Here is a 14391-nt window from a genome sequence, read left to right as displayed (position 1 = left end):
TTTTACCGAAATTCACTGCCATACACACCCACCCCTTACATACACACCAATGTGAACTTCAGACATACACCACCACACTCACCTTACTTTTGTACACATGCACACACACCTACCTACACATACACATATACTACACCCCACCCCAAACACACCCACTTCCACACCTCATCAGCCACACCACACACAGCAGTCAGCAGTTCACACACACCCACCAAGCCTCCGCCCCACCACACACATCCTACCCATACACTCCATCGACACACATTACACTCATCTCCACCATAGACACACTCTCACTCCCATTCACTCATACACAAACTACTTGAGCAGCTATCCTACACAATGCACAGACCCCACAAACTCACACACCCGCACGCACGCGCACACACAAACCCACCCACCCACACACACACACACACACACACACAGTGCTGGGGGTAGAGAAAGATTTACAATCCAAAGTTTCACAATCCTTTGAGTGAAGAAATGTCTACTCATCTCAGTCCTAAATGACCCACCCCTCATCCTGGGAGAGTACTCCCATGGTCTAGATTCCCCAATCAGAGGAAACAATCTCTCAGTATCTACCCGCGCAAGCCCCTTTAGAATCTTCTATATTCCAATGCAATCATCTCTCATTCTTCTAAATTCCAGAGAATATAGATCCAGTTTACTCAGCCTCTCATCATAGCACAACCATCTCATCCCAGGGACCATTCTAGTGAACCTTTGCTGTACCACCTCCAATACAAATATATCCTTTCTTAAATATGGAGATCAAAACTGCAAACAGGACTCCAGGGTCAAGTGGGGGAACCTTAAATTATTTTATTCCTCTTCAGCTCCAGAGTCACTGCAGCCAATTATAATGATCCATTTGTAGCATTGGAAAGTGATCAGCCAATCCAGACTCATTTAAAAAAAATCTTAACTTACAGAATTCCTTTTGAAGAGGATCATCTTTTTAAGATAAATGAAATGTACACGATAGAACAATTTTTAGGATTCGAGATAAAATGGGCTTTGATCCTGTGAAGCTCCCTAGCTCTGTAGTAAAGAGCAGGAGTGCCACATGCCTTTTAGCAATGCCGTATCGGCATAAAGATGATTTATACCCTTTTAAGTACCGAGGTTAAGAGGTTACCGAGGTTAAGAAGTGGGTTAAGAGGGTAAGGACAGTCAGAAACTCCATCACATCACAGCCCAAGGCAGCTGTTCTACAATTTATGACAAAACCCACTGAATAATTTTTAATATCATCAGCAATATTTTGATTAATATTCTTGTCTAAACTTATGGAAAGGCTAGCAGGCAGCTCTTCTGCATATTAAGAGTGATCAATACAAGGAATAGATTTCTGGGTAGGGTAATGATGGCAAAATATGCTACAATCTTAAAAACAATACACCATTGTAAGTTCCAGCTGAACGGTTATGTTGAATATTGACTAGTCTGTACCTGTTCTCTGATCCTGTGAGTGAGACGAGTGATACCACCTTATGGAGCATTCTGAGTACGTTCATGCACTCTCGAAAGTCCTGTGATGTTGAAATCATAGAATCCCACATCGCAGAATCCCACAGCGCAGAAGTGTGCACTGACCATGAAGTGTGAAGAAATGTCTCTGCTTACTGCTGGAACAACCATTCTGAAAGCTTGCTGCAAACTATCTGATATTGGAGGTAGCTGCCACAGTGATGTTGAGTCAGGCTGTGTCATATTGAAGAGTGCAAATAGAAGTAAAACTAAGTGATTTTAACTTTTGTTCAGAGCTTTTCCACTGAATTGATATACAGTTTTGTATCTTTATGCCAGGTATCCACATATGCTGAAATCTCTTAGTCCTTTCCTGATTGAGTGTTTTTATTCTTTCAAATGGCTGGTCAGGGTAACCTGGTAACGGTGATTTTATAAAGTCCTATTTCAATGATGCCCTTAAATAAAGTTTAACCTTTACTTATTATTTTCACAAGTAGACTTACATTAACACTATAATGAAGTTACTGTGAAAATCCCCTAGTCGCCACACTCCAGCACCTGTTCAGGTACACTGAGGGAGAATTTAGCACGGTCAATGCATCTAACCAGCACATCTTTCATACTATGGGAGGAAACTGGAGCACCCTGAGAAAACCCACACGGACACGGGGAGAATGTGCAGATCCGCACAGACAGTGACCCAAGCCGGGAATCGAACCCAGGTCCCTGGTGCTCTGAGGCAGCAGCGCTAACCACTGTGCCACCGTGCCACCCACATATAGTATCGAGCTGACTCATTAAATGTCTGCTCCCAGACTCCCCTAACTAACCAGCAGTTTAAAAATGTAAAATACAGGAATGATAATAACTAATCCATGACAGTAGATTAGTAAATTTCCATGAATAATTTCAAATGATTCATAAACATAACCAGAACATTCTTCACCCATGTCAAAAAATGCCTGACCTTGGGAAAAGGTGAACTTAAATGTTACAGGTTGTCTGATTGTGAACTCCAGAGGTGAGGTGAGTGACTGGTCTTGACATCAAGGCAGCATTTGACACAGAGTGGCATCAAGGAACCCTAGCAAAACTGGAATAATTGGGAATCGGGAGAAACTTTCTTCTAGTTGGAGGTCTACTTAATACAAAGGAAGATGATTGTGGTTGTTGGAGGTCAATCATCTCAGTTCTAATACACCACAGCTGGAGTTCCTCAGGATAGTGTTCTAGACCCAGCCATTTTCATCTGCCTTATCAATGGCCTTCCTTCCACCATAAGGTCAGAAGTGGTGATGTTCGCTGATGATTGCACAATGTCCAGCACCATTTGTGACTCCTCAGATACTGAAGCAGTCCATGTCCAAATGCAGCAAGATCTGGACAATGTCCAGGTTAGGGATGACAAGTGGCAAGTGACATTCGTGCCACCCAAGTGCCAGTCAATGACTACCTCCAACAAGAGACAATCTAACCATTGCCCATGACATTCACTGTCATTACCATTGCTGAATCTCCCACCATCAACATCCTGGGGGTTACCCAGGGAACTGAACTGGACTAATCATATAAATGCTGTGGCTACAAGAGCAGGTCAGAGGCTCAGAATCCTGTGGTGAGTAACTCACCTCCTGACTCTCTAAAGCTTGTCCACCATCTACAAGGCACACGTCAGGAGTGTGATGGTGCCTGGATAAGTGAAGTTCCAACAACACCCAAGAAGCTCAACACTGTCCAGCCCATTTACTTGGCACCCCATCCACCACCTTCAACATTCACTCCCCCCCCCCCCCCCACCACCGAGCCTCAGTGGCAACTGTGTATACCATCTTCAAGATGCACTGCAGCAACTCACCAAGGTTCCTTCAAAAGCACCTTCAAACTGACAACCTCTATCACCTGAAGGACAATGGCAGCATATCACCGTCGCTAGGTCAGAATCGTGGAACACCTTCCCTAACAGCACGGTGGGTGTACCTATAATCGCATGGACTTCAGCATTCAAGAAAGCAGCTCAACAGCACCTTCTCGAGCAGTTAGGATTGGGCAATAAATGCTGGCCCGGTTCGCATCCCATAAATGAATTTTTAAAAATCACAACTATAAAAGCCACAGAAGATTATCAATGGGATCCAGTATCAATGTATTAATTTAGTCATGCAAATAGTGGCATTTGTGTTTTCAATTTACATAAAAATTGATCCAAGAGGCTAGATGTTTTTTTGTATTCTACTGTACTGAAATTCCTCAGTTCACTAATGAGGGGATTAAAATCTATTTATTATAGTTAAACATATTCCACTCTAATAATATTTTCTGAATATGTTTCTTAAATTTGGGTGATTTTAATACTTTCTCTTCCAGAATATGTCTGACATGGGAATAGAAGAGATCCAAGAAAAGTCTCAGCAAGAAGGTAATGCTGCTTTTACTTGAATGATCAGAATGTCATTATGAAAGATAACGTTGGTTTAGGCATTTCCAACACCTAAAGGATCAAAGAGTTTTAGGGAAAGCAAGGGTGTGCTTCCAGTTGAACTCACTATCATCTCAGTGTGGGGGATAGGATTAGTAAGCTTGCGGATGACACAAAGATTGGATGGGTGGTTAACAGTGAGGCGGACTGTCTTGGGCTACAAGAAGATATAGATGGAATGGTCAAATGGGCAGGTAAGTGGCAGGTGTAAAGTGAAGCATTTTGGAAGGAGCAATTTGACAAGAAAGTACTCAATGAATGGTAGGGCACAAGGACGTTCTGTGGAACAAAGGGACCTTGACATGTTTGTCCATAGACCTCTGAAGGCGGAAGGGCATGTTAGTAGGGTTGTGAAAAAGACATATGGGATACTTGCCTTTATCAGTCGAGGCACAGATTACAAAAGCAGGGAAGTCATGTTGGAGTTGTATAGAACTTTGGTGAGGTCACAGCCACAGTACTGTGTATAGTTCTGATTGCCACATTATCTAAAGGATGTGATTGCACTGGAGGGGGTGCAGAGAAGATTCACCAGGATGCTGCCTGGGTGGAACATTTAAGTTATGAAGAGAGGTTGGATAGGCTTGGGTTGTTTTCTCTGGAGCAGAGAAGACTGAGGGGCGACCTGATCGAGGTGTACAAGATTATGACGGGCATGGACAGAGTGGATAAGGAGCAGCTGTTCCCCTTCGTTGAATGGTCAGTCACGAGGGGACATAGGTTCAAGGTGAGGGGCAGGAGGTTTAGGGGGGATGTTGGGCAAAACCTTTTTACCCAGAGAGTGGTTATGGTCTGGAATGCGCTGCCTGAGAGGGTGGAGGAGGCGGGTTGCCTCACATCCTTTAAAAAGTATCTGGATGAGCACTTGGCACATCATAACGTTCAGGGCTATGGGCCCAGTGCTGGCAGATGGGATTAGGTGGGAGTTCAGGTGTTTCTAATGTGTTGGTGCGGACTCGATGTCCTGAAGGGCCTCTTCTGCGCTGTATGATTCCGTGCTTCAAGTTTGAATCCAGCTGAAAGGGGACAATTTTAATTTTTAAATGATTGTTAAGGAAGATAACTTGGAAAAAAGTGAAATATTGCTGGAAATTTGGAATAAAAACAGAAAATGCTAGAAATATTCTGCAAATCAGGCAGCATCTTGACCTTTCCTCAAAACTGGATGTAATAGGCTTTATGTAAGGAGAGAGGTAGGGAAATGGTTTTGGGTGAATGAAACAGAAGGATGGAGAGATTAAACAATAATGCTACAAGACAAAAAAAGGTGGTAACAGAATAAGGAAAAAAAAACATGAAATGGGCCTCGAGGAGGTGGAAATGGGAATAGTAGGATCACTCGCAGTAGCTGCTGTTCTAAAAAATGAGGGCAAAGATTATGACCTGAAATTGTTAAACTCAGTGTTATTAAAGTAAACTTGCCTGTTTTAAACTGAGCACTTTGACTTGAAGTGCCTTATACGTTCTATCATTTTTCTGCAGGGGTTAGTTGCATAAGCTTGTAACAGAAGACTTAACAATTTGAGCAATTTTGCTGCTAACAATGTGACCTTGGATGGTACTTTCAAACCTTGTGACATTTACACTTCCCATTGTAATGTACAATAATGTATGACATTTTTATTCTTTAGATGTTGAGTCAATCCCCATTGTAAGCGAAGCTCCGGATCTTCCAGAGAAGTGTGATGCCTCTGACTCTGTTCAGGAGCCCAGTAATCAGGAACAGGCCAACACCGATGCCATTATTGGTAAGACAATAAATCAGACTTTTAGCAGATTATCTTGTCAGGTGGTTGCCCACTCTCAGGCTGTTTCATTGGATCAGGATGGTCTTTATGGACCTTTGGTGAGAACTGCCTGCCATTAATGCTGCTGCGGCCAGATTAGATTCATTGATCTACAGAATTGGGCCTCAAAATTCTAATATTGGACTGTCCCTATCTAGTTATAACCTTTATTTAGGATTTAGAAGCAACATAATGTGCTTGTTTCTGGCAATATTTTCATCTAAAATCTCTCTTGTATGTGGACTAGCCGGATCCCTTAGACTTCAAAGACTTCCCACATCCAGAGGTGCATGGGGCAGGCAAAGCACATGCTTCCATCTGTTTTCTGCAGCTTGTTTTTCCTGGAACCAGAGGCTATATCTTGAGTGGCGTCACTCTGCATCAAACATGGCAGTCTCTCCCCTTCCTACCACACGCCATAGACATATTGGAAAGATTTTCAGGTTGAAAGTCAACCTGTTTGGCCACATTATGAATGCACCTTCCTTGGCCACCAAGTCCCGGAGTGGGATTCAAACCAGCAATTTCTGGTTGAGAGGCAAGGATGCTACCCACTACACTGCAAAACATCTTACCATCGGTGTTGAAGCAAGTTAAAATGAGTTATTTCTACTGCTCTGCTACTAGACGTTAATCTAGTGGTCGACATTTCAGTTGGGGAGCAATTTGGGAATAGTGACCGCAATTCAGTAAGCTTGAAGGTACTGATGGATAAAGATAAGTGTAGCCCTCAAGTGAAGGTGCTAAATTGGGCCAAGGCTAGTTATAACAATATTAGGCAGGAACTGAAGAATGTAGATTGGGGGCAGATGTTTGAGGGCAAATCAACATCTGGCATGTGGGAAGCTTTCAAGTGTAAGTTGATAGGGATTCAGGACGGGGACATTCCTGTAAGGATGAAGGATAAGGATGGCAAGTTTTGGGAACCTTGGATAACGAGAGATATTATGAGCCTCGTCAAAGAAAAAAAAGAAGCATTTGTCAAAGCTCGGAGGCTGGGAACACACGAAGCAAGTGTGGAATACAAGGAAAGTAGAAAGAAACCTAAGCAAGGAGTAAGGAGGGCTAAAAGGGGTAATGAAAAAGCATTTGCCAGCAGGATTAAGGAAAATCCCAAGGCTTTTTATACACATATAAAGAGCAAGAGGGCAGCCAGTGAGAGGGTTGGCCCACTCAAGGACAGGGGAGGGAATCTACGCGTGGAGCCAGAGGAAATGGGCGAGGTATTAAATGAGTACTTTGCGTCAGTATTCACCAAAGAGAAGGACTTGGTGGATGATGAGTCTGGGAAAGGATGTGTAGATAGTTTGAGTCATGTTGAGATCAAAAAGGAGGAGGCATTGCAGTTCTTGAGAAATATTAAAGCAGACAGGTCCCCAGGGCCTGATGGGATTTACCCCAGAATACTGAGAGAGGCAAGGGAGGAAATTGCTGGGGCCTTGACAGAAATCTTTGTATCCTCACTGGCTACAGGGGAGGTTCCAGAGGATTGGAGAATAGCCAATGTTGTTCCTTTGTTTAAGAAGGGTAGCAAGAATAATCCAGGTAATTACAGGCCGGTGAGCCTTACATCAGTGGTAGGGAAATTATTGGAGAGGATTCTTCGAGACAGGATTTATTCCCACTTGGAAATAAGTGGACGTATTAGTGAGAGGCAACATGGTTTTGTGAAGGGGAGGTCGTGTCTCACGAACTTGATCGAGTTTTTCGAGGAAGTGACGAAGGTGATTGATGAGGGTAGGGCAGTGGATGTTGTCTACATGGACTTCAGTAAGGCCTTTGACAAGGTCCCTCATGGGAGACTGGTGCAGAAGGTGAAGTCACATGGGATCAGAGGTGAGCTGGCAAGATGGATACAAAGCTGGCTCGGTCAAAGAAGAAGAGGGTAGCAGTGGAAGGGTGCATCTCTGAATGGAGGGCTGTGACAAGTGGTGTTCCTCAGGGATCAGTGCTGGGACCTTTGCTGTTTGTAATATATATAAATGATTTGGAGGAAAATGTAACTGGATTGATTAGTAAGTTTGCGGACGACACAAAGGTTGGTGGATTTGCGGAAAGCGATGAGGACCATCAGAGGATACAGCAGGATATAGATCAGTTGGAGACTTGGGCAGAGAGATGGCAGATGGAATTTAATCCGGACAAATGTGAGGTAATGCATTTTGGAAAGTCTAATACAGATAGGAAATATACAGTAAATGGCAGAACCCTTAAGAGTATCGATAGGCAAAGGGATCTGGGTGTACTGGTACACAGGTCACTGAAAGTGGCAATGCAGGTGGAAGAGGTAGTCAAGAAGGCATACGGCATGCTTGCCTTCATCGGCCAGGGTATTGAGTTTAAAAATTGGCAAGTCATGTTGCAGCTTTATGGAACCTTAGTTAGGCCACACGTGGAATCTCGCGTTCAATTCTGGTTGCCACTACCAGAAGGATGTAGAGGCTTTGGAGAGGGTACAGAAAAGATTTACCAGGATGTTGCCTGGTATGGAGGGCATTAGCTATGAGGAAAGGTTGGAGAAACTTGGTTTGTTCTCACTGGAGCGACGGAGGTTGAGGGGAGACCTGATAGAAGTCTACAAGGTTATGAGAGGCATGGATAGAGTGGATAGTCAGAAGCTTTTTCCCAGGGCGGGAGAGTCAATTACTGGGAGGGCACAGGTTTAAGGTGCGAGGGGCAAGGTGTAAACGAGATATACGAGGCAGATGTTTACACAGACAGTAGTGGGTGCCTGGAACTCGTTGTCGGGAGAGGTAGTTGAAGCGGATACGGTAGTGACTTTTAAGGGGCATCTTGACAAGTGCATGAATAGGATGGGAATAGAGGGATATGGTCCCCGGAAGGGTAGGGGGTTTTGGTTAAGTCGGGCAGCATGGTCGGTGCAGGCTTGGAGGGCCTGTTCCTGTGCTGTAATTTTCTTTGTTCTTTGTTATCATGGTGGGGCGAGAAATAAACAAAGAAATAACTGATGCATGTAAAAATGGTACAGCAATTATCTTGGGGGATTTTAATCTACATGTCGATTGGTCAAACCAGGCTGGTCAAGGCAGCCTTGAGGAGGAGTTCATAGAATGTATCCGTGATAACTTCCCTGAACAGTATGTAATGGAACCTACGAGAGAGCAAGCTACCCTAGATCTGGCCCTGTGTAATGAGACAGGAATAATTAATGATCTTGCAATTAGGGATCCTCTTGGAAGAAGTGATCACAGTATGGTTGAATTTAAAATACAGATGGAGCGTGAGAAGGTAAAATCCAATATCAGTGTCTTGTGCTTGAACAAAGGAGATTATAAAGGGATGAGGGAGGAGTTGGCTAAGGCAGACTGGGAGCAAAAACTTTATGGTGGGACAATTGAGGAACAGTGGAAGACTTTCAAAGCGATCTTTCACAGTGCTCAGCAAAAGTATATACCCGTGATAAGGAAGGACTGTAGAAAAAGAGATATGATGTGGACACACGACACGCAATGGCGCAGAGTCGCTGAGCAGAAAGTTCCGCACACACGAGGACGGCCTCAACCGGGATATTGGGTTCATGGCACACTATTTGTAACCCCCACAGAGTTTCACTGGCTGTCTTGTCTGGAGACAATACACATCTTTTTAGCCTGTCTTGATGCTCTCTCCACTCACGTTGTTTTGTTTCTTAAAGACTTGATTAGTTGTAAGTATTCGCATTCCAACCATTATTCATGTAAATTGAGTTTGTGTCTTTATATGCTCTGTTTGTGAACAGAATTCCCACTCACCTGAAGAAGGGGCTTGCAGCTCCGAAAGCTTGTGTGGCTTTTGCTACCAAATAAACCTGTTGGACTTTAACCTGGTGTTGTTAAACTTCTTACTGTGAAAAAGAGATAATCAGCCATGGATATCTAAGGAAATAAAGGAGGGTATCAAATTGAAAGAAAATGCAGACAAAGTGGCAAAGATTAGTGGGAACCTAGAGGATTGGGAAATCTTTAAAGATCAACAGAAAGCCACGAAAAAAGCTATAAAGAAAAGTGAGATGGATTATGAGAGTGAACTAACTCAGAATATAAAAACAGATAGCAAAAGTTTCTACAAATATATAAAACAAAAAAGAGTGGCTAAAGTAAACATTGGTCCTTTAGAGGATGAGAAGGGGGATGTAATAACTGGAAATGAGAAAATGGCTGAGGCGTTGAACAGGTATTTTGTGTCGGTCTTCACAGTGGAAGACACAAATAACATGCCAAAAATTGATGACAGGAAGGCTATGGCAGGTGAGAACCTAGAAACTATCATTATCACGAAAGAGGAAGTGTTGGGCAAGTTAATGGGGTTAAAGGTAGACAAGTCCCCTGGTCCCGATGGAATGCATCCCAGGGACTAAAAGAGATGGCGGGGAAAATAGCAAATGCACTAGTGGTAATTTACCAAAATTCGCTGGACTCTGGGGCGGTTCCCGCAGATTGGAAAACAGCAAATGTGACGCCACTGTTTAAAAAAGGAGGTAGACAAAAGGCAGGTAACTATAGGCCGGTTAGCTTAACTTCTGTAGTAGGGAAAATGCTTGAATCTATCATCAAGGAAGAAATAGCGAGACATCTGGATATAAATTGTCCCATTGGTAAGACGCAGCATGGGTCCATGAAGGGCAGGTCATGTTTGACTAACTTGGTGGAATTCTTTGAGAACATTACGTGTGCAGTGGACAATGGGGAACCTGTGGGTGTGGTGTATCTGGATTTTCAGAAGGCATTTGACAAGGTGCCGCACCAAAGACTGCTACATAAGATAAAGGTGCACGGTGTTACGGGTAATGTATTAGCATGGGTAGAGGATTGGTTAACTAACAGAAAGCAAAGAGTGGGGGTAAATGGGTGTTTTTCTGGTTGGCGATCAGTGACTAGTGATGTGCCTCAGGGATCAGTGTTGGGACTGCGATTGTTTACGATTTACATAGATGATTTGGAGTTGGGGACCAAGTGTAGTGTGTCAAAATTCACAGATGACACTAAAATGAGTGGCAGAGCAAAGTGTTCAGAGGATGCTGAAAGTCTGCAAAGGGATATAGATAGCCTAAGTGAGTGGGCGAGGGTCTGGCAGATGGAGTACAATGTTGGTAAATGTGAGGTCATCCATTTTGGTAGGAATAACAGCAAAATGGATTATTATTTACATGGTAAAAAATTGCAGCATGCTGCTGTGCAGAGGGACCTGGGTGTCCTTGTGCAAGAATCACAAGGGGTTGGTTTACAGGTGCAGCAGGTAATTAAGAAGGTAAATGGAATTTTGTCCTTCATTGCTGGAGGGATGGAGTTTAAAAACAGTGAGATTATGATGCAGCTGTATAAGGTGCTGGTGAGGCCACACCTGGAGTACTGTGTACAGTTTTGGTCTCCTTACTTGAGAAAGGATATACTGGCACTGGAGGGGGTGCAGAGGAGATTCACTAGGTTGATTCCAGAGTGAAGAGGATTGGCTTATGAGAAGAGACTGAGTAGACTGAGGCTGTACTCATTGGAATTCAGAAGAGTGAGGGGAGGTCTTATAGAAACATATAAGATTATGAAGGGAATAGATAAGATAGATGCAGGGAAGTTGTTTCCACTGGCGGGTGAAACTAGAACTCGGGGGCATGGCCTCAAAATAAGGGGAAGCAGATTTAGGACTGAGTTTAGGAGGAACTTCTTCACACAAAGGGTTGTGAATCTATGGAATTCCCTGCCCAGTGAAGCAGTTGAGGCTACCTCATTGAATGTTTTTAAGGCAAGGATAGATAAATTTTTGAGCAGTAAAGGAATATGGTGAGTGGGCGGGTATGTGGAGCTGAGTCCATGAAAAGACTTGTTGAATGGCGGAGTAGGCTTGAGGGGCCAGATGGCCTACCCTGCTCCGAGTTCTTATGTTCTTACCATAACCCTGTTTGTGCAACAAGTGGTTGGTTTTGGTTGTGGCAATAATAAAAAACATCCACTTCAAATTCTCAATGAGTTTCTTTATATTATACAAATGCAAGAGAGCACTTCAGCAGAGCAACAAAGAAGACCGGACATCACTATCTTCCAATCACTACCGACATCTAAATGACTGCTTCCACACTTACAGCTTCAGCAATTAACTTTCGACTGGGATTTGTCTGGTTGGGTCATGATCCTGATGTTGGCCTCAACCTGGGAAGTGGCCGTGCTGGTAAACCACTCATTCCCAGAGCGTGGCTGCGTTAAAAAGCCGCCTCCAGGAGCTCTGTCCCTCGGAGGACAGCGGATGGACTAGTGATGTGTTGCCCAATGTGAGGGCTTGCAGCAGTGACCAACTGGCAGAATTACAAAACACTAGCACACAGAACAAAGCATCGTAGCTGTGGGGGACAGCTCGGTGGATAGGATATTAGGATGTAGATAGGCTGGAAAATTGGGCGGGGATCCTGGATTCAGGATTCAATCCTGGACCGGGGAGCGGCGCGGGCTTGGAGGGCCGAAGGGCCTGTTCCTGTGCTGTATTGTTCTTTGTTCTTTGTTTGTTCTTGTTAGGTAACTGACCTAATGCACTGTTCTCTGCTTTTATTCCGAGTCTCACTTTCCAATCCGCAGGACTAGGAAAGTTCAGCCCTTTGTTTCAGAGCAATTTGCTTCACAAATATCATTTTAGGAGGAAAATTCAAAACAGTAATGTTGGTTACAGTTGGAAAATGGGGTGAAAGTGAGTTGGGGGATGGTGGGGGGGAGGGGGCCATCGATGAGAGCTCCAGATGAAAAGGCAAGATTTGTTCCAGAACATGACCAATTTGGTAACATAAAAAGCAGAATAAGGATATCAGGAACTGGTGACTGGGCAGCACAAACTTTGATTTAAAAGATTAATTGGGAAACTGAGGGCTTTGATAGTTAAGCTACTTGACAGTTTTGGGAAACTAAGAAAGAGTGGTTAGAGAATGAGACTGTGGCAGGTTTTGCTTTCACCCATGTTGACGTTAGGTAGAAGAGAACTATGACTTCAATATATTGAATTTAAAAAGTAAAAGGAAGGAGAGGTTGTGACAGCGATAGAGATTGGAGACTCAGGTGAGAACTGGGTTGATCAAATGGCAAGCTCTCTACTAAGTGCGGTCTATGAGTGGTAAAATGTAAAGTTGCTACAGTCCCAGATGTGGCGATGCCGGCGTTGGACTGGAGTAAACACAGTAAGAAGTTTAACAACACCAGGTTAAAGTCCAGCAGGTTTATTTGGTAGCAAAAGCCACAAGCTTTCGGAGCCCCAAGCCCCTTCTTCAGGTGAGTGGGAATTTTCTCTCCTTTGAGGGGGGAGAGCTGACTGGCGGTGATCTAACCTGAGGATCACCACACCTCAGGCGAGGGGCAACGTTGAGAAGGTGGGGCCATCATGAATAACCTCGGCTGGTACGGGAATTGAACCCACGCTGTTGGTGTTGCTCTGCATCACTAACCAGACGTCCAGCCAACTGAGCTTAACTGTTGAGCGGAGAGATCAACAGGATGGTGGGAAATGGGTCGATGGTGAGGGAGGGAGGTTACTGATTGGGTGAAGGAACAGATTTGAAGCACAGAGCCTTGGCAACTCTTACATTAATGGAAAGAATCAGAGGATCAGACATGAACTGTAACATGAATAGAGTGATGTGAGAGGAGACTTGGGAACCCTGATCAGAGCTTTGCTGGGAGGACACATTCTAAAAACCTGTGTCAGAGTGTTAGGTGCCAGAACCTGTCCAAACCTTCAGAGACATTCAAAGCAACAAAGTAGTTTTAACAAAATGTTTAAACGCAGACTTGCAAAGATTTTTAAAAGAGGTTTTAAAGTCACTAGGGGGAAAGCCATGTTGTAAACTAAACAATTGAATGTAGATTGGGCCAGAACTGTCGAGGTGAAACTAACTGCTTCTTGTTCTCAGTAAAGATGTCTAATAGTTCCTATCCACTGCAGAACATTGGTTAATATTCTGTAGAAGAATCTTTTAGATCTGAAACATCAACTCTGTTTCTCTCCACAGATGCTGCCAGACCTGCTGAGTTTATCCAGCATTTTCTGTTTTTATTTCATATTTCCAGCATCTGCAGTATTTTGCTTTTAATTGGTTAATATTTGATGTTTAACCTTGTCAAACACTCATTCCTAATCTGTGAAGCAAAGAGCCACCTCTTTGAACAATTTTATTGCACACCCACAAATCTTTTTCAAAGCAGATATTTGCATTCTCCTTTCCTCTCTTCAATGCAAAATTGTCCCTCACTAACTCTCAACCAAGCTTTATTTTATTTACGGTAGACTGATTTTTTTCATTATTTTGTGCATGACTTTACTTTCTCCACATACTGTTGACCTCCTGATGCACTTTCTTCTATTTGTTTGTCAGAAAAGTGAAAGCAATAGTTGAACCAGAAAAACCCACCAAAGAATTAATGAGAACTGTTCCACTCAGCCTATTGATAATAGCAAGTAAGATAAGAACTGGTTTTCAAAATGTTCCATGAACAGCAGATACAATTCAGTGGTGGGAAGGATTCACTGGGGAGCAGGCAGATACACCATAAGAAGTAAAACCGAAGATGAGGGAAAGATCAAGGAGCTTGGTGGAATCAGAGTTAAGCTGATGGAGTTATTTGGGACCCTGCAGGTTAACGATGAAGCAGAGTCTGTTGAATTACTGAAAATGGTGTGTGA

At 43.5% G+C, this 14391-nt stretch overlaps 1 protein-coding gene across 2 annotated transcripts in view; it reads left to right on the top strand.

Annotated features, from left to right (window-relative positions):
• Positions 1-14391, top strand: part of LOC144500817 (zinc finger protein Aiolos-like) — a 151154-nt gene that overhangs the window by 23194 nt on the left and 113569 nt on the right. For both annotated transcript variants that reach the window (XM_078224287.1, XM_078224288.1), the window contains exons 2-3: positions 3844-3895; positions 5587-5703. In XM_078224287.1, coding sequence (XP_078080413.1) covers positions 3847-3895; positions 5587-5703 — 166 coding nt within the window. In that variant the 5' untranslated portion in view covers positions 3844-3846. The remainder of the gene's footprint in view (positions 1-3843; positions 3896-5586; positions 5704-14391) is intronic.

Source organism: Mustelus asterias, chromosome 11 (genome assembly GCF_964213995.1).
Source record: "Mustelus asterias chromosome 11, sMusAst1.hap1.1, whole genome shotgun sequence".
NCBI lineage: Eukaryota > Metazoa > Chordata > Chondrichthyes > Carcharhiniformes > Triakidae > Mustelus > Mustelus asterias.
This window is presented reverse-complemented; position numbering and strand designations above follow the sequence as displayed.